Genomic DNA, 20741 nt, shown 5'->3' on the forward strand with positions numbered 1-20741 from the left:
TCTTACCTGACTGGTGAAATCAAACAGTATGAAAGCTGTTTGACCCAGTCTGACTACCTTTTTCAGTGAACAGCTTTTTTCTTTAATTAGCTTTTCTTTCCTTTCCGTTTCTTTTTCTGTTTTATAAATGATGATTTCTCTGCATGGAATCCTGTCCTGCCTGTTGCGATGAGGTTTTCTTTGATTGTGTGTCTCAAATGGTTTCAAAATGGTAAAATTTTGTGAGATAGAGAGGGTGTAGATGAGGAGACTACTGTGGTGTTTGAGTCTCGTAAATGTTACTGGCTCGTCTCCTCGTCTCCTTAGCGTTGATGTAACTGCCAGTAATTATTACAGCTTTATCATGTAGGTAATTTTGTTACGGTATTTATCCAGGGGAGGTGTTTGGCCGAGCATGCAGGCAGGCTCTTTTTCGACAACTCCCTTCCTCAAATTCAGACACTTTCTCACATTTACAGCTGGGAGTTTCCCAGGAACAACCACTGTTTTTTGGTGTTGGCTACCAACCTGGTCCATTTGGGATCAGACCAGGAAAACCTTGTGGCTAAGTTTCTCTCAATTTTCAAAGCTGCTACTACCCCTCTCTGCATTGTTGTAGCATGAATCTAGGTGGAGAAGGAGACACGGATAATCCTTGATGTCATATTAAAATGTCTGTTCTCTGCTAAGGCCAAGTGTATCAAACATTCAGAGAGCAGAGTCCTCTCTGGTGAGCCATCTCTCTCTCTTTCTGAGGTCGGTGAGTGCATGGTTGTATCGTTGTCAATGTTTGTTGTCCTTTATTCCAAAAAGCATGATATGACACTGATGGTGATGATGAAGATAAATTCTCTCCTCTTGTTGTCCCTGTTTTAAAACGTATCGTCGGCCAGGTGCCCGGACAAGGTGAAGGGCGAGATGGAACACACTTTATTGACCAATCATTTGCCGTCCATGACAGCAGCTTCACCAGTTGTTGGACTGAATATGACAGATGTTTGTACTGTCGTTAAACGAGCCACTGTCGCAAAATGGAGCGCCAAACTTTTGTGTTACTTCTCCCAAAGATGTCACATTTGTTACTTGCAGCACATGGCAGATTTGTCCTTTGGATTCTCCACTGTTGTGGCGCCATCTGTGGGTCAGCGCGCGCATTGCAGCCAAGGCAGTGTTAGAAGAGGAATTCAAGATCGATTGAGAGTCAAAAACCCACAAAATGAAACGAACGAAACAAAGAGAGAGGCTGTTTAACGGATACATGTCCTCATTTTGTCAGTGAGTCAGTGTGTGGAATCAAAGATCTCTTGTGCACGTTCTGTTTTTTCTACATCTGTGTTTTTTGGTAAGAACCCTCGGATTGCTGCCTCACTATTCTGTATATAGAGAAATACACACATTCACACTCACAACACAGAGCTTAAAGACATACTCTCATAATCTGCAACTGCATTATTTTTCATTTACTCTTTATTTTTCTGAACATGAAAGATATTACCGTTATTACAGCAGTATATAGGTATGAATACTATTCAGTGGGGACGGGCTCAACAGACAGACGATGCAGATTTCGAGGGCTGCAGACCTCCCTGTACATCAGGATCAGCCATGAATTGTCAATGATGCCAAATGTTTTTTGAGCAGAGTACACCTTTTAATCTGTCTCCTCCCCCCCATCTCTTTGTACATTTTTTCTATTTATTTAAAGCAGAAATATATGGATTGTATCAAGCATGGAAAGGCAAAGAAATGTTACAGTTGACAAAAAAATCACAGGCTTTTATTTTACAGCAGTATATTTGTTTATTCTAGGGATCTGTTTTCTCTTTTTTTGGAAGAAATAAAAAGGCATTTTCCATTCCTAAATGATTGTCTCTTTTTGAGTTTCAGTCACTACTCAAACTGCAAAGAAAGTCTACAAACCTTTAAAATATACTTGAAAGTCTCAGGTGATAAAAATTCAAGACCTTGAAATGTCAAACAGTGTATCTTCTGATTTTTAATGGCAGCGCCAGAGGGCTTGAGAATGTGTTTTCTTAATTCAGCCTCTTCTCTAGTGAGATCTCAACTCATGTTTTAACCCATCCAAAATGTATTTCATCAGTTTTATATTTAACCAGAAAATTATTCATTAATTTTACTGTGATTGGCATGTTCTACAGTCACTTTTTAACCTTGTTTATCCTGGAAAAATTGACTGCTTCACATTCATACAAATAACAACTTAAACACTTAAATCTGTCTGAAAGAACTAGTTGTCTTCTGTCGGCCACTATGCAACTCCAGGCAGGGGTAAATGCCTTTCTCAAGGGCAAATCGATGGTACTTATGGAAAGAGGAGGCTGTGTTACTAATGTGGTTTTCCAATCAAACTGGTCTTAAATCAGCGAATTTAGTCACAAGACAAATCAAATTAAATTATTATAATTATATATAATTATTTTACAAATAAGGCATTTCATTTGGTCAGAGGTGCTAAAATTACACAAAGTAAAACATCAGAAACAATCAAAGGAACAATACCAAAACGAATTGTACATTGTCTCAGGGTGTTTCCTGTATGTTCTTTCCTAAGAAGACAGGAGACATGGATGACAGTAATGTCACAAATGTAAAAGGAAATAAGGATGTATGGAAAATCTGCGGTGTGTCTCAAATCTATGCTATATACTGATTCTACGCAGGTTTTCAGTATAGAGTGTGTTCACACTAGAAAAGTGACAAACTGAAGTATACTCAAACCAGATACTATGGGCTGTGTTTGGAATCGCATCATTGTGATGCAGTCACATGACTGTCTTGCTTGAGTATACTTAAGTGTGAACAGTCTGCTGGTAATGGCATGGTTCATTTAGTAGGCAGTATGCAGTACTGATTGAGTATGTAGTAGGCAGTTCGTTAGTATGCGATTTCGAACGCAGCCTATCATTGTTAATGGATACTATTCTCCCACAATGCAATGCACAAAGGAAATCGAGGAGCTGCTCACAGTTGGAAAAAAAAAATTAAATAAATTGTGGTTGGTGGTGAAACAGCTCCCGAAAGATCTTGGAAAACAAACCAACAAAAAGTATGAAATCTTAAGAAAGATACACAAGTATGTAGATGTTTTTGTGTACTAACTGCTGAAACAGTAGACCTATATGGAATTGGGACACAGCGATGGTCTAAATTTTAGAAACGGCATAGTCATGGTCATAATTTAATAAATAAAAAATTAAAATTGATGTAGAATAAACCACAGTACATTGAAAATGTACATATTTTAGGGTTGCATTTGCAGGGTTCACATTTCACAGGTAAACCATTAGGCCAGTTTACCTTGGTATCAGATTGAAATGAAATGTGACTCACTCTAAACTAGCTGCTCCTTCACAAAAAACGTACAATTACTACTCCTTTCCAGTGGGTAGTTTACCTGTTTTATGTTTTTTTTTTTTTTTTTTACTCCTTTATATGTAGCTGTGTATTCCAGGCTTGTGGCGACATGTTGACCTGAAACACTTCTTTGGTCTTGAACAGAGCCAGGCTAGCTGTTTCCCCCTGCTTCCAGTCTTATGCAACAGTAAGCTAATCGCCTCCTGGCTGTGACTTCACTTTCACCAAACAAATAATGAGAGTAGCATTAATTTTCTTGTCTAACTCTCTGCAAGAAAGCTAAAAAGCACATTTCCCAAAATGTCAAACTAATCTTTTGAGTTTAACATATATTTGTTGTCGTTTTAAACAGCTTTCAGTGAAGTTTGCTGTTCTAAATCTTCACTGTTAGCTTCTTTCCTACTGTTACTTTCAGCGGAACAAGTTTTAATAACCCCAAAACATTTTTGTTTACATAAAAAAAACTCAAACACACAAAAAACAAATATAGGCAGATATATTGTTATCAAAAATATTGGTCAGACACTGGTGTGTTGTTAAAATTAGCTGTTAAAAAGTGACATTAATGCCCAAACCTGACATCTACATAACATGTATACTGCTCTAACAGCTCTCTTAAGAGGAATCAGTCATTCTGTAGCTGTAGACAGGAGTAATAATTATAGTTGTTAAATTATGTGACTGAATGTTTTTATCAGTAATAAAGGCTTAACATGTAGCAGAACGGTGTTTTATATGTTGGGTTTTTGTGTAGTTTTGTACCAATAAATCTTTCATCCTGGGCACAGAGAGACAAATTGCCATGCAGCGACTGCAGGTGGTTTGACAATAAATTATTCACTAAAGACAAAACACTGCTGTTTGTCAGCCACGGTTCATTTTGAGTGATATATTTCTTACCCAGGACCATTTAGTCAAAAACCCTGAAATACGACCAAATACATCACCCCCTGGCATCCGTGAGAGCCGCTTGATGTGATTGTGGAACAAATGTACACAAACAGTTTCATTATTCAGAGCTCAGTGGGAGTCAGGAGGTGGGAACCTGCTTTTTAATCCCTCACCGTGGGAGCGCTGAAGTTGCTGTAGTAACAGACCAGAGTCAGACCAGACTGGCAGAAGTGTTTTAGGTCAACATGTCACAGCAAGCAGAGATGAATAGGTGTATATATACAGGTGTATACAAAACAACAAAACAGTAACTATGCACTGGAAATGAGCGGTAAGAAGTTTTACCACTGTTGTGGGGAATATGGGACATTTCAGAGGTGTTACTGTGTAAGTGTGCAAGTATACGCTTGTCTGCATGGCCAAAAGTATGTGGACACCATTTTCCACTTTTGTGTACTTACTTTGGGGCTGGTTTTCATGGTTTGGCCTCTTTGTTCCAGTTAAGGGAAATGTTAAGTCATTAGATATTTTAGTGTGCCTTTTACTTTGTGGCAAGAGTTTGGGGAAGGCCCTTTCCTGTTTCAACATATGGGTGTCGTATTTGTATATCTATTTGGCTCTAATCATTGCAAAATATTTTAGCTCTCCAAATTGGGCCATAATCAGGCTTTTTCCTAAAATTATTAAGTAAATTTGGCACAAATTTGGCATTGCAAATGCTGAAATTAAGATGCTTTTGTTTTTCTAAGCTACATTTTTAACAGGTACAGGCTGCTCCTCCTGGGAAAATAAACCCATGATTTGTCCTCACTGCAGTGGATCCAGTGAGAAAAAGTGACAGAAATCCATAAGTTGTCAGACCTATTGTGGCGGCTGCCAGGCCACAGCAGGCCTGTTTGTGACAGCTGACGCTCACCAGGAGGAACGTCAACCCCCACCTTCAGATAAGTTTTGACAGCTGTAAACTGAGAGGGGGAAGAGAGGAGGGAGGTGGGCTACTATTTTTATCTTTCATTCAGCCAGGCCCAAACCAGCGAAAGAGAGAGAAGACCCCCCTCTCTCTTTCTGATCTCTCCAGAAGGCGATCACCTCTTCTGAATCCCACCGGGGAAACTTCTGGAGGCCTGACCACAGCTTTAATACCAGGAGAGACTGCCAGGTTGGAGGAAGATATTTTAATAAGAAACCGACAGACTGTAGAGTGAAGAAGAAGTCACACAAACCAACAGGCCAACATGGCATTGCTGTGCTACAACAAAGGCTGTGGACTGAAGTTTGACGCTGACAAGAACAAGGCTGGTAAGATCCTGCCTGTTTCTTTCTGTATCTGTGCTTTTAATTTAAATACTTGGTCTAGTCTGAGTCTCTTGGCTGGTTCAATATTTTGGTCATCAAGGACATGAAGCCTCAGTGAAAGTCAGTCTGTATGAAATTTCATGAGGTGATGTTGGTGTACAGATTTGTTTGGATTTCATTAGATGAGGTTCAATTTACTCAGTTTTGTAGCTAAAATACACATTCAAAACCTGCAACAGTTTAAAAATACATCACCAGCAAGCTGAAATTTGCTTAGTTCCTTGAAAAAAGTGAAATTGTATTCAGACTTTACAAACAGGCAACTTTTCCAAATGGCATTTAACCACCACTAACAATATTTCAGTCTGAGATTGAGTTTATGTCTGCATTTATTTTGAAAGTATGCCCTTGTGACCAGACTTATTGGTGTTTGTTGGTCCTAATATACAAATTAAATTCATTACAAAAAGACAAGATCTATACAGTGCAAGTGAGAAGGGATCAATTTGAGTGTTTAAAGTAACTGAACACAAGAGGTGGATAAGAAACCAGATTTATGGTCTGGGTTTACTGGCAAAAGCTGGATAAACCAAATGTTTGTTTGTGTGACGTCAAAGAAGTTGTGTCCTCATTGTCATATATGCTGTGTGTGTTTGAGAGGAGGACATTTTGAGCTAGCCTAGTATGTACAGTAGGCCACGTGTATCTGAAAGCATGAGACAGCTATCTTTCTAGCAACCAACTTCCTTTTATGGGACGCTACCTCTCAACTCTAGTGTCCATGAACAGCTGGTACACCCTGCTGACTGTGTGTCCATAAACAGACTGACAGTGTTTTTCTTTTTCCTCCAAAAGATTCCTGCCTCTTCCATCCAGGTGTCCCCATCTTCCACGATGCTCTGAAGGTAAAACTAATAAATAAGTACACAAATACACAACAACACTTTTATTTAGCTGGATAAAAATCACATGTTTGATTGTGTGCCTTTCTCCAGGGTTGGTCCTGCTGTAAGAAAAGGACAACAGACTTCTCAGAGTTTCTCTCCATCAAGGTAACAGCAGCTCAGGGTCAAACAGTCTGTTAGCATCTGCAGAAAATTCAAGATTCTGTAAATATATGTGTAGTTGGTTGGAACAGAGCTTCTCTAAGGTTTCTGTATAAATTAGATCTCAGTGAAATGTAAATATATATATATTTATACACACACACACAGGTTAAAATATTCAGTTCCTGTGTGGAAGTGGAAGTAAAACTTGTGGTGTAAAAAGCAGTGGTGGAAAGTAACTGAGTACATTTACTCAAGTTAAATTTTGAGGTACTTTATACTTCTACTCCACTACGATTCAGAGGCAAATATCAAACATAAGCTACCCAGCGGTATATAAAGTCATTTATATGTGTGATGTATATGTTAATGCATCAATAACTGTAATCCAATAATATAATATATAGAATTCTGAAATGGTCCACTCTGCATAATGAATACCTTTACTTTTTGTACTTTAGGTATATTTTGATGCTAATACTCTTGTACTTTTTCTTAAGTAAAGTTTTGAATGCAGGACGTTGACTTGTAACAAAGTATTTACTGCACTGTGGTACTTTTACTTAAGTAAAAGACCTGAGTACTTCTTCCACCACTGATAAAAAAGTATCTCATGTAAAATGCACTCAAAGTTAAAGGTGGGCGATAACACAATATTTTGTTTCAATCTGATACCAAGTAAAACCAGGGTAATGTAATTAAGTATGAATACTGATACTTTTTATTATTGAAAGCTTCTTAAGTACTATCATGTAGGGGAGAGACGTGCGTCATGATTTATGAGGTGAAATTATCATAAATAGGCGACTGCTGAATATGTTCTAATTACCACCAAATTATTTGCCAAACAGGAGGTGTTTCTTATTTGACTATTTTCTGTTAATAACTTAATCACATGCATGTTAAAAGACACAGCAGTTTGTAATGGTAAATAAAAATGCTTATGTAAATTCTCCAAACTAAAAACAAGACAAGGTATCAATATACTTCTATTGTCTGTATTTATTAATTTAATGTTGAAAAGGTTGGTCTTGCATTTGTGGATATGATTTGTTATGTTGTACAAGGTTATTTTTAAAGTGTATTAGTGAAAGACATTAGTGGAAAATTTTTTTTATGTAAATAAATAAATACAGGACTAGCCAGAGATGTGAGCAGGAAGTTACCCAGAAAAGTAATCCATTAATAATTGTTCATGACTTTCCTACAGTTTGAATCAGAAATTAATTACATTCCTCCTGACTTTAAAGGATAGGTTCGCATTTTTTCAAATCTGTCTTAAAACAATAGTCAGGTGGCCATATGACATATAACATTGAAACAGGTTTTGCTCGCTGTAATCGTTCCTCCTGTTCATACAGGACATTAAAACATCCCTTTCTAAAGAAATTTCAATGTAAGTAATCGGAGACAATATCCACAGTCCCCATTTTGTGTAAAAATACATTCCAATGTTTATGTAAAGTCAAAATGAGGACTGTGGATTGTGTCCTACATGACTTACATTTAAAGTGCATTAGGAAGGGATCTTTTAATAGCCAGTATTAACAGGAATAATTAAAGAAAGCAAAAACTGTCTCAATATTCATATGGGCACCTGACTATTGTTACTAAGACACACACAGTAAGGTACCATACGGTGCAGTAAGCAGCAGCAGCTACATTTTCCTTTGTGAAGGATTATATAGGACACAGTTACTACAATTAAGTTCCAGTGAGAAGAGAAATAATATTTGAAGTTTCAGATTGTGTGCAGATTTTCCTCATAAAACCAGACTGAGGTGACCACTCTACTTTGAACGTAGGGCTGCACACGTGGGCGCCACAGCAACGAGAAGCCCCAGGAGCCTTTGCGGCCAGAGGTGTCATCAGATAAGGGCGAGATCAAACACACCAATGACCAAGAGATAATCTACCAAGGACCCAAATCTGCTGAGAAACTGCAGAAAGAGAGACCCAGGTGTGTGTTTGTAATTCACATGCAGCTCTCATTTCTAACAATATTATTCTTTTTCTAATTTGCATAAGATAACTGGAATTTGTCTTTTTGCATAAACCTCTCTGTTACTCATATGCATGCAGCTACTTCAGGTCAGGATGAGGTCACCTGCAGCATTCCTGGAATAAATCATTTAATGGCTAACACCAAATATCAGTCTGCAGGGTTGTACTGATACCTCTGTGTGTATCTGAGCTTGTGTGTTCATTTCCCAGCATGCATTTTTGTGTTAACATGAACATGTCTGTGTGCAGTTCAGACAAGCCCAAAATCAAGCTGCCCCACAAAGTGTCTGCATCGCTGGCTCAGGTGCTGGAGACACTGGACATCAGCAAGAGAGCTGAGAAAGAATTGAAAGGTCAGTGTGTGCATGTGTGTGTTTGATAGAGATGCCTTTAGGTGTAAAATGACCTATTTTTCCATTTCAAAATTAACTATTGCGGCATTTTTTTCTTTTGTGCTGTTCCTGAACACATCGCTTACTTGTACACTTAAAAAAATCACAATCTTATTCAATTTGTTTCAAGAAAGAGTGTATCTTGAAACAAGAAGAAATAAGGCAGTTGCAGCACTAGAATCAAGAAAAATTTAACTTTATATTAGAACGTACTTGAAATAAGTTGATTTGTATTGAAAACATGTTAAAATATACATACTGCACTCAGGTTTTTGAACTTGTTACAAGAAAATTTTAACTAGAGACAGTTACAGTTGCAATATTAAAGTTCTATTACAGAAATGACTTAAGGGTGTGATTTGTTTGCAGTTTATGTGTGTGCATTTGCATTATCTACATTTATGAAATAGGCATTTCTGCCTATACTTTTGTTTTGTGTTTGCTCATGCATGTGTGTTCAGGGGTAAGTGTGTGTGTGTGTTTGTGTAATGCAACAATTCAACAAACAGTTGAGTTTTTTGGAAATATGTGCAAAAAATGTCTTGTGATACAAAACATCTCAGTGCAGGGGAAATATTTGAACCTGTTTCCAATACAAAACTGAAACTGGGTGTCTGCATCGCAAAACTAGAAAAAATAAGCACTAGAAAGAAGAAAAATGAAATTTGATATTAGACAATACTTGAAACAAGTTTATTTGTCTATTATTATTATTATTATTTGTCTATCTAGAAAGGAGTAAATGTGTGTTGGTGTAAGTTTGATGCATAATTCAACAACAGTTTATATTTTGTACAATTTATTGTGGAATGTATATAGTAAAATAAACTTATTATTCAGTTCTTGAAACAAATTGATTTGCACTGGAAACATGTTGAGCTATTCTTGCAACACTGGTGGAGTTTTTCACTTGTTTTTGTGCAGACAAAACTGACGTGATAAGATATTTTTACAGTGAGTGACTCGGTCCTGATTTCCTTATCTCACCTATCTTTTTGTCTTTCTCTTGCGACAGAGAGTCAGACAGTCATGCCCGGGACCCGATGCAAGAACACAGGATGCAAAACAGTGGGTGTCTCTTTATCATTTATGAGTGTTTGTTTGGCAACTTGTCTGGCACTTCTGCTGCGCCCCAAAATAGTCGACTATCTGACATCAGCAAAAGCCGACAAATTCCTCACCCACACCGACAAGAGCTGCCTGCACACACACACACACACACAGAAGCACAAGTTGCTCAGTAGTATTGCTGTGCTTCAGTGCTTTATCATTCTTGTACATCTAGTGGGCTCCATCTAGTGGACATGACAGGTAACAACATATGACCTGTCACTATACTTCACTTTTCCAACCTGTTTTGGCCTCCTATTTTTGTTTTCCCAAAATATGACTTCAGTGGTGAACCATAATTAATTACATTTAATCAAGTACTGTAGTTAAATGCAATTTTAAAATACTTGTACTTTACGTTACATTTTACTTCAGCTCCATCACATTTCAGAAGTTAATACTGTAATATTTACTCCACTACATAAGCAACAATCAAAGTTTAAGTTTGGAAAAACTCAGTTAGGTTTTACTAAATGCTTTCACTCAAAAACTCAGTTAATCAGCTTCATCAGGAAATCTTTAAAGTAAAATAATCAAAACTGTTTTAACTTGGCAGAAAATGTTTTTCCCACTGCTGATAATAAGAAGGTGATTAAGAAACCTTTTAAATCTTTTGTGACCCTGTCTGCGGAACAAATGACCCCACTTGGGCACCCATCCCCACGATTGCGAAACACAAGCATTCAGACTGGTGACCAGAGGCGTGAGGAGAAACTGTACACTGTTACATTGATCTTCACACTGTGATTGTTAGCATTGTGTTTGTGTGTTTAGGTCTATCAAGGCCCAGAGACAGACATGGAGGTCTGCACCCACCACCCCGGAGCTCCCGTCTTCCACGAGGGGTAAGACACAAAGAGTTAAAAATTACTGCTGCATGTTTCCAGTTCTTTATTCTGGACATTACAAAGGCAATATGCATAATAATAATCATCATAATCATAATTACAATCTTTCTTTATTTGCATAACTCTCTTTTCAAACCATAATTAGACCGCTTCTACAAAGGAGAAATGTAAAACAAAACTGAAGGCCATGTAAGCAAAGCAAGAAGCATAAAAGCTCAAATATAAATAAGGCAGATCAGTAATTAAAAACAAATCTGCCACATTGCAAACAGACTTTAGAAGTAAATTGAACTGCAGCTGCTCTTTGAATCACATGAAGTATATGAGCATCACTCTCAGCTCCCTCACAAGTTACTCCTATGGAGCCGTTGAGCAAGGCTCTTCACCCATAGCTTTTAATTTTCTTCATTAATTTGTTAAAACTGCTGCTTGTTGAATTTGTATCATTATATGAAAATCTGTCAGATTGTCCATTTCCTGAATGACGCAGATGTTACAAACTGTGTTTCTAACCTGCGACAATTTGTTTTGTCTAGGTATAAGTACTGGAGCTGCTGCTGCATAAAGACAGTAGATTTCAACGCTTTCCTTGACCAGAAGGGCTGCTCCACAGGGAAACACTGCTGGATCCCAAAGCAGGTACATACACCACCTGGGGGGAATTAGTTTAATAAAACAGCCCTACAATAAATGTGTTAGAAAAACTGAAATATCCAATCTGTTTCTTTATGACTGAACTTTGTGTTTACAGGACAAGAAGAAGGTGGCGTGTCGACATGACTGGCACCAGACGGGAAATAATGTTGTTGTAACGATTTACGCCAAGAAAGCAAACCCGGAACTTTCCTTCATAGAGGCCAACCAGACAGTGGTGAGTTTTACACACATGCATTGGTAAACTCTATATTCAATACCAAGTTGATATATATTTAACTTTTGCAAAGACCGTTGTGAATGTGACATCAATCTGAAAACACTTACTGTAGCTCGTCATAAAAATACACAATAAGTTTAAGGACTTTTTAATAAGGCACTCTTTATAATCTATTTACAGGTAGTCACTAATGGCTTTATTAATGTTTAATAAATCATTTACTAAGGCTTTTCAGATCAGTTAGAAGTCATTAATAAGGAGCTTTGGATTGCCAAACTGAACAATCCCACTGGCTGCTGTTTATCGTTTCTATTTTACAATATTTGTGTTATGCATGTTGGTGAAATTCTGTGATTGCTAATGAGCTTCGCACTTTCTAATAAGTCTGGAGTTAAATGTTAATAAATAAATAGATTCGTTCCAGATGCTCTGCAAACCTTTCCCACAAGGTCAGGGGTCAAACGGTCCATCAACACGGTCTTCCTGATGAGCTGTAGAGCTAGCTAAGAAGACAGAGCAAGTGTCTTGGTACAAGACATCTTACACATAATACACTATTCAAATATTATTAATGGTTCATATTTGATGGTTTCCATAAAGAAATACTGTTTAATCATATTATAATGCCATTAGTTACAGCTATACACTCTTTATTTATAAATGGTGCCTTATCAGAAAGTGGAAAGTTCTAATGACTTTTATACATAAAAAAATATATAAAATATATAAGTTTAACTTTAGCAACATTTTACCTTGAGGCATTTATTAATAAAGTTAGCAGAAGTAAGCTAAAGCTAGCTAAATAGAAAGTTGGTACTAGCGTAAAAGACAAACATCTATTAATAAAAACAACTTAGCTTAAGCTAATACATCAAACTCTTAGTGTTCTCAATTTACAGCAGACAAGTAACTTAATCAGAAACTGTCACTGAGATTAAGATCTCTTTCAAGAAAGACCTGAGAACCAAAAATATTTAGTCTGACTTAAAATACAACCATGCAACTACCATACAAGAAACAATAATATACCTCACAGTCTGCTTTGAAAGGTCAACAATGCACACATTTATGCATTAAATTAAAAAATTCACCTCATTCATCTTCCTTGTTCTCTTTAGCTCTCATGTCAAATCCAGTTTGAGGACAATAAGATTTTCAAGAGAGACTTCCACCTCTGGGGCGTGAGTACCTGCTGAACACGTCTAAATCCATCTGCCAGTGGGGTGAGATTAGCTCAGCTGTTGCTAATACAGTCACGTACTCTCTGAAATCAAGTGCCATTTTTGTTTGGCTTCAAGATACTGATGCTCATTTTTCTCACACTGAACAGTTATCTGATCCCACTTGGTGATGGCTGAATATAAAGAAACATTTCATCAATCCTGTACATGCAACTCTTTTCTTTGATTTCTCTTACCTTCAGGTGATCAATGTCAAGCAGAGCTCGGTCTACATGGTCCCATCCAAAGTGGAGATCACTCTCCGCAAGGCCGACCAGGTGGCCTGGGGCAAGCTGGAGGACCCCAACTACAAACCTGAGCCCGAGCCCGTAGAGGACACCGAAACCACAGCATTATATCAGCCTGAATGGGACATTGACGACGACGACATCAGCGACTCGGACGAGGATTGGGCCTACAGCACGTCAGAGAATAAAACGCAGGAGGTGAAGGACAAAGACGAGCAGAAGAAGAAAGAGGAAGAGATGCAGAATTTAAAGAGGAAGGAGGTGGAGGAGGAGATGAAGAGGGCGATGGAAGAGAGGAAGAGGGCAGAGGAGGAGAGGAAGAAGCTGGAGGAGCAGAGAAGGCAGGAGGAAGACGGAGCATACGAAGACATGCCAAATCTTGAGTAACTCCTCAGAAAAACAAGGTGAAGATTGGGTCTGATTTGCATTAGCAAAGGTAGAAAAAAGTTTAATTGAAAGAGATTTTTGTAATTAAGCAAATGAAGTGTTTATTTCTGAAATAACTAGATTCCAAATTGTTTTGAAGCTACAAATCCAAATGAAATGTGGTACTTTCTAAGTTCGGGGGAAATTTAAGGGGTCGATTCTCTTGAAGCAGTTAGTAACAAGTTGCTTGCATTTTTGGTTGACAAACACACTGAATCCTTTATTTTATATTTAATTATAATGCTTGAGGTTTTTTTTTCTTAAAATATATATACACACACACAACTGGATGCAACTTCAATACACGAAATAAAGACTTTTCAATGACTGTTTCAAAGGCTGTTTCAAATCAACACAAATGGCTGGATCAATGGTATAAAGAGTATTCATCACACGTCACACTGCATTTTAAGTAGAAAGATTAATGATCCATTTAAAGCATCCACTGGTGTTTTAGGCTGCAGCTGTAAACAAAACACTTTAGCTTATTAGTCATGCTGAAATTATACTTCCATGCATGGTTTTCACTAATAAGGCTATTGTGCATCTGCAAACAACCTACACTGTATTACTCACTGACTAGCTTTACTACGGCCAAAGAAAGATACAGTATGTGGTGTGATTGTTTAGAACAAGCATGGTTAGTTCTTACAACCAAAGATTGTAGTCTTAACACCTGAGTATGCTTCAAATAAAGTATTTGTTGGATCATCTAAAAGGTTGATTTATACTTGATGGATTAACGGGAGTCTTGTGGTGTAGGTTTTGATTTATAGTTGAGTGTCTGATTTCACCCAATGGTCGTAGAGCCGCAACACTAGACAGATGCATAGTTCGTGATCAGGCTGTATCGTGTGTTAATTATATTCCCCACTGTAACTGTTTTACTTTCTTTTACTTTGTGATAGTGTGACGGTGGTCTACGCATGCGCTTATAGAACGGGAGTGACATCCAGGTAACTTCTATTTCGCCTTGTCTCATTACTGAATTGGAAACTTCTGCCATGCAATCGCTGCACGTTCAATCATTCATTGTGACAGATCGCGGTGAGAAGGTTAGATCTGTGTTACTGAAAAAGTGAAGACGTCTGAGTCGTCAACTTTCCTAACTTTGTCTCGCTATCCACTAACTTCTTGCTGTCCTCATGCAGTACCTCTGTAGCCGTCGCAGCCCTTACGTATAGTTACACTTTTTTTGAGAGGCTCACTTCAGCTACGACGGCTATGTGCGTATAATATCGATAGCTACACCGTAACCCCTTAACGCGCACACAACTATTTTGTCACTTTTCGCATGTACAACTTAGTGCAGCACCAGGAACACCTTTGAGGAGAGGCTATCTGAAAGCGCAATTGTATGATTCATCAAGTCGAGATGACCAAGACCCGCAAAATTCTCTTTGAGAGAGATTGAAGAGGCAGTAGAATGTCTCTGTGTGGCCAATAAATAACAGCTATAAACACGTCTACCTGTAGACATAGTCAGCTGTACAACCTAGTTCGTTTGAAGCGTATTGAGGCCTTTACTTTTCTCTCCACCTGCAAGGTAAACAAAGACTGAACACACCAAAAAGAAAAGTAAGATTTCAGCACTTAACACCTGCAATTTACCGAACATCATTGAATAAAAAGGTACAGTCACGTTACATTTCCGTCCTGCAAATATTTGCTCCGTCTCCAGTTCACTTCTATTGAAGACTAATTCAAGCGTGCGTACCTTTGTTCAACTTTGCATCAGTGTTTCTACTGGACATCCACTAGGTCACTGTATTTGGAAATGAAGATATTGTAGTGCGTTTAATCATTATATTTAGTACATTATCACACTACTGTAGTGTTGCTGTGATACACTGTTTAAGTATGTAATCATTCAATTTAATATCTATTTTCAGGGCTGAGAGCGGGACACAGAAGTGTATTGTGACCGTACCTTTAACAGTTTAATAATCGTCAACACAGCTTCACACTTCAATAATTCATTTAATCTCCAAAGGTTTGCGCTGACTTTGTCTTCGTTACACACTGCACACGATAACACAATAAAACACCTCGCAATGTACAAGGTCGTGCAACATCTAGTCTGGCTTCCAGCATTGCGCACACAGTCTCAATATATAGGCTGTTCAGATCAGGGGGTGTGTTCACAAATGTTGTCTATGGAATACTGTTGCAGAAACATGGTGGGGTGTTTGTAATCTGTGGGTTCATTTCAGTTTCTCAGCTCATTTTTCTTCTCAGTTCCATGTAACTCCTTGAAGAGTTTCAGTCAAAAAATTAACACTCTGTAACTAAAAAAGAGACAAATTATGATTCTTTTAAAAAAAGGGAAAAAAAAATAAAAATGAAATCCTTGGTTAAAAGACCAAACAAAGGCAACTTTTTTTTTTTTTATATCCCAAAATGGCTTCCACAAATGTGTGCTCCCCAATCTGGGCACAACAAATGCTACTTAAAGCATAAGGTTTAGACTTTCTCAATAGATGTTACAATTTAAAAATTATACACAAAAAGTTCACCCAAATATTGGCTAAACGTAGGCTGAATATGACATCTCTTTTTTTGTGTAAACGATTCATCAGTAGTCTGTGATAACACTGGAGAATTCCAATAACTTTGGCTTAAAGTTAGAATAACTTTAATATCGGTTAAATTTTTAGAATACTATTTCAATACCAATTGGTATAACATCGGAAAGACATTTCAGTGGCATTGCTGTGGCAGTGGAATGACACACAATCACATATAATAACATTGGCGTTAAATGGGAGATCTCAAGCTGCTGTAGGAGTAATTGTACAACCACTGATGTAATAAACATTTGTGTATACATCTCTATATATTTATCGTTCTTTTGCGTTTGGTTAGATATATTACATTTTATCAACACACTTTTGTCCGTATACATTTATCATAAAAGATTTTTTTTTTCTCATCAAATCAATTAAAAAAAACACTCAAACACTCGGAATCTTAAACACACACGCGCACATGCACACAAATGTCTTTTTTCCCCCCATTAAGTTTGCTTCTTTGTAAAGTGCAAGGCAAGATACAGTAAACTTTGAAATGTACAACATACAATGACGTTCGCATCTGAAGCTCACGCACTCTCACACACCTTGTAGGTCTCACAACCCACTGAACTCAGTACAAACTTGGCACAACACCACTAAAGCCTCTAAGGTGTAGAGCGTATAGCTGGCACATTATGGATACAGTAGCACAATCCTACCAGAGCTGAACATCTACAACGCCTCACAGTAACTCTGCCCTATCAAGGGTTAGTTTGGGTTAGTTCAATAAACGTGTAAATAACTGAGAAAATCAAGGAGCAACCATTTACATGACTGGGGAAAAAGCACAGAAATGGTTTACAGCCTTGTTCGTGGATGTAATATCCAAGTTAAAGCTCGAAAAACATCTGTTTTTGTCTGTCTTGATCAGACGTGAATCAAAGTGTTAACGTTTATGTTTTGCCCCATTTTGGTAGTTTTGAAAGTGGTGGAGTTGCATCACAACAAAACAAGTTTAGGTAAGTTGTGTATCATGAAAATAAATACTTTTCTGTGGTTCGTCATAGTACCTTTACATGATGTAGTTAACTCCACCTGTGGGACAGCACAGCTTCTGAACATTTGTAGCTCGTATTTGACACAGGTTTAATCTAGACTAGTGAACATTACTTCCTCATTACATCCTGGCAGTTAAAACTTTTAAAATAATACTCTTGACATTTTAAGAAATTCGTAGTTTGGCTGTCTTATAGAGCGTTATATGAGAGGAACTACGTAAAATTCATCTGTCCTTATGACAAAGCACTGGAAGCAGGAGTAACAGCTTGCCTAATTCCATAAAAACTCCAACAATTGTAAAAATTCTACTGCTACTAATCTACTGTGTGTATATTTAACGCCTTTAGTAAAAGAAAATGTTACCAAGCAATTGGGTTATACATTGGAGCTTTTTCTTGACTGCATATAGTACAGCCTCTCAGAAATCCTGTCGTCATAAAACCCCAGCTGACTCTTGGATTTCTTGGTAGCTAATTTGCTAGCTAATAAGATACACGTAAATAACACCTTTTGGAAGTTGCTGGAAGGCGTATATTACTTTTGATGGTGAATATTTACCAATTCTTAGGTTTTTTTGCTTTTTTTTTTTTTGCTAAGCACGTCTGGGAGCTCTCCCGTTACTGAGTGCACTGAGATGAAAAACATATTAACCTTGTCTATCTTGCTGTAACAGCAAATAAGCGAATTTCCCAAAATGTCTGAGCATTCCTATCAAGAACATTACTGTAAAACCTGAGTAGAAGTTGCCTCAAGAACTTGTAAACGTCTATTTTAGCCATTTCTGAACAGCAACACATGTATCCAAGATCATTTCACGTACTTGCTTTAGCCGTAGCTAATTTTCAAATAATAAATCACATACATGAAATCTTGGTGTGTGTTATATCTATCTGCTTGGAGAACCCTGTGGATAGATAGGGTGTAAATCAATACACCCTCTTGAAGTTTGTACATCACAGATAAGTGTGTTGTTTTTTTTTTGCTAAATAAGTGTTCTCTCAGTAAAACTCAGACCATCTAGTGCAGTAAGCAGGTTAAAACAAAAAATAAACAAGCTAAAATTCCCTATTTTGAGGCAACTTCTGCCCTCACTGTGAGGCGAAGGAAGGCTAAGTATGCATGCAGGGACACACAGAACAGCATTAATTGGCTTCGATTATATGCACAGTGGCCAAGGAGTTTGTCAAAGGGGGAAGCAGCAAAGCCGGGACAGCTTCAAACATTACCATTGGGAAAATAAGATATACAAAAAAATAGATATATATATTTGTAATAATAATAATAATAATAATAATAATAATAATAATAATAATAATGATGATAATAATAGCTTTTAACCACTGACAAGGCAAAATCAATAATCCACTGACTCTTATATTACATATACAACCAGGAGTATGGCAAAGTAGGAGTAATATACTGAATAGCTGTAATGTTTTGTTAATTTGTCTTTGATGCTTCCTCCTTGTGGAAACACCTTCACCATACACTGCCAAAAAAATCTGACTTATGGAGTCATTTCATCCGGTACTGTACCTCAAAATGGTTCTGAAAACAAGTGAAAAAACGCAGCGTGGATGAGATTTTTGAGAAGTGACATTTTAGACCTTGATAATAAATGAGTGGTGTACCGTACTGTAAATCCCAGAGTCTGATCTTTTCATAAGGCTGAATTCCAGATGAAATGACTCATCATAAAGAACATTATTTTTGCAGCGTGACTGCATAGCCTCGGATAACACAAGTCAGACAACAGCCTATTAAGAACCACTTTAGAACCACAACAGTAGAACCTTTGTGAAATCTAATATGATTTATCATTTAACATTATCATTATTCACAGGTTAATACAAGTCCACACAAGTACATTCCTCAGTACATTTTTTGCAACATTTAAGATATTCCCCAGTTCAGTAGACGATAAGGTTGAGATGTTTCAGTTTGTTCATTTTGCTGATTTGTTGCCGTTTGAGTTCTCATGGCAGTAGCAACAAGAAATAAATATTCTTCGAAAGTCGAGAAAACTCAAAGTCTAAAGGCTATTCATAAGTTCAGAAATAAAACAATTAAAGTTAGAGTGAAACGAATTAAAAGATTTTAACAATTTATGATAAATATAAAATAAGATGGCTGCACTCAACATGCAAGAAGAGCACCACGTAAACACAATTCTTTGTCGAAAAAAACGTCTGCGAGAACGTGCAACTGTTCCACGCCTCCCTTGTCCTCTGATTTGCTGCTGGCTTCCTATCTCAAGCAGGTAAACAGAACCAAAAGCAGAACGCCAATGGTGAAGCAATGCGATGCAAAGCCAGGCCCCTTCAAAAAAAACGTAAAGTAAGAAATAGACGAAACAAAATCCTCCCTGCAAAATGGAGGATAAAGAAGTAAAACAGGGAGGAAATAGCATAAAAGTTGGGAAAATGGTTTTTCCTTTTGTTCCTCACACCCCTGTCAGGCCACTGGGTATCGCGATTAGAGGGGAGGAGAACAGGAGGGGTGCTCCTCACCCCTGGTTGTCAGGGTAACAGGGGGCAGGGGGGGCAGTAATATAGCACCCCATGTAGGACTTCAATTGCCTGAGGAATCTGCCTCACCAGCCCCACTTTTGATATCCCAATTTCCTGCGTGAGAGAGAGAAAAACAATATGAAAATGACGAATTGGGTGGTTTAGTATTTCAGCTCTTGGAGAATAGGAGCTGTAAAATCTCTCTGGAGGGCAAGAAACTTCCTCCCCAAAATAAATGGATTTGAATTAACACCTGACCCAAGATGGCTGCCAACATCTTCTTTAGTGTAGAGTAGGTGCACTTAATTGTTTTGTAGAAAGTCTCCTTCTGGATAACGCAACCTTCAAAGATCATTGGCTCTTGATTAATGGAAACTGCTGGCTGCCATTTATTTTGTGAACTTCATGGTTCACTTGCTCACAATGGTTTGTGGTTTGGCACAGTTTCAGTTTCAGATTATAGTGTCACAAACAGAAAGCTAAGTTTTGGCAGCTGATGTACCCAGAGCAAACAGAAAAGGATCAGAAAAGGATCTTGCTCTATGTACTGTAATCAATCCATAAATACATGCTTGGATCAGCCCGATCCTGATCCCGCAGATCAGCTCTGAACATCCTAAGCCGAAGTGTAGTTTTTCATTTTCAACCAAGGGAACTTTCATGGTTTGCATACTATGGCTCTGAAGCATGATTGCACAACACAATTAGGAGTTTTTGACAGCTATCATACCAGGAACAAACAAATATAGGATCGGAAATGGATCAGCCAATATTAATCACAAATGCCTGAACATCCTACACTGAACTGTTGTTTCTCTTTCTAGACAAAGACAACAAAGTTTTTGACAGCTGGCCAACCCACAGCAAACAGAAAAAGAATCGGAAAAGGGCCGGGGCTCTATAGAGCTGTTACCAATCCATAAATAAAATGTCTGGATTGGGCCCAGTCC

The 20741-nt window shown here is 37.7% G+C and overlaps 2 protein-coding genes across 5 annotated transcripts in view; one reads left to right on the top strand and one right to left on the bottom strand.

Annotated features, from left to right (window-relative positions):
* The first annotated feature begins 5250 nt into the window (after positions 1–5250).
* On the top strand, positions 5251–15992 carry zgc:92429 (uncharacterized protein LOC445063 homolog). Of its 2 annotated transcripts, XM_044184543.1 has the most exons (11): positions 5253–5544; positions 6397–6446; positions 6537–6593; positions 8393–8547; positions 8841–8944; positions 9999–10051; positions 10868–10938; positions 11478–11580; positions 11693–11812; positions 12934–12996; positions 13239–15992. In XM_044184543.1, the coding sequence occupies exons 1-11, from the start codon at positions 5481–5483 to the stop codon at positions 13668–13670; spliced, it is 1272 nt and encodes a 423-aa protein (XP_044040478.1). In that variant the 5' UTR covers positions 5253–5480; the 3' UTR covers positions 13671–15992. The 2 variants fall into 2 exon arrangements, with proteins under 2 accessions (XP_044040479.1, XP_044040478.1); XM_044184544.1 differs by lacking the exon at positions 12934–12996 and having other exon boundaries at positions 5251–5544.
* si:dkey-172j4.3 (diacylglycerol kinase eta) overlaps positions 15670–20741 on the bottom strand; it is a 78961-nt gene continuing 73889 nt past the window's right edge. For all 3 annotated transcript variants that reach the window (XM_044184532.1, XM_044184534.1, XM_044184533.1), the window contains one exon: positions 15670–19905. In XM_044184532.1, coding sequence (XP_044040467.1) covers positions 19853–19905 — 53 coding nt within the window. In that variant the 3' untranslated portion in view covers positions 15670–19852. The remainder of the gene's footprint in view (positions 19906–20741) is intronic.

Source organism: Siniperca chuatsi, linkage group LG22 (assembly GCF_020085105.1).
Source record: "Siniperca chuatsi isolate FFG_IHB_CAS linkage group LG22, ASM2008510v1, whole genome shotgun sequence".
NCBI lineage: Eukaryota > Metazoa > Chordata > Actinopteri > Centrarchiformes > Sinipercidae > Siniperca > Siniperca chuatsi.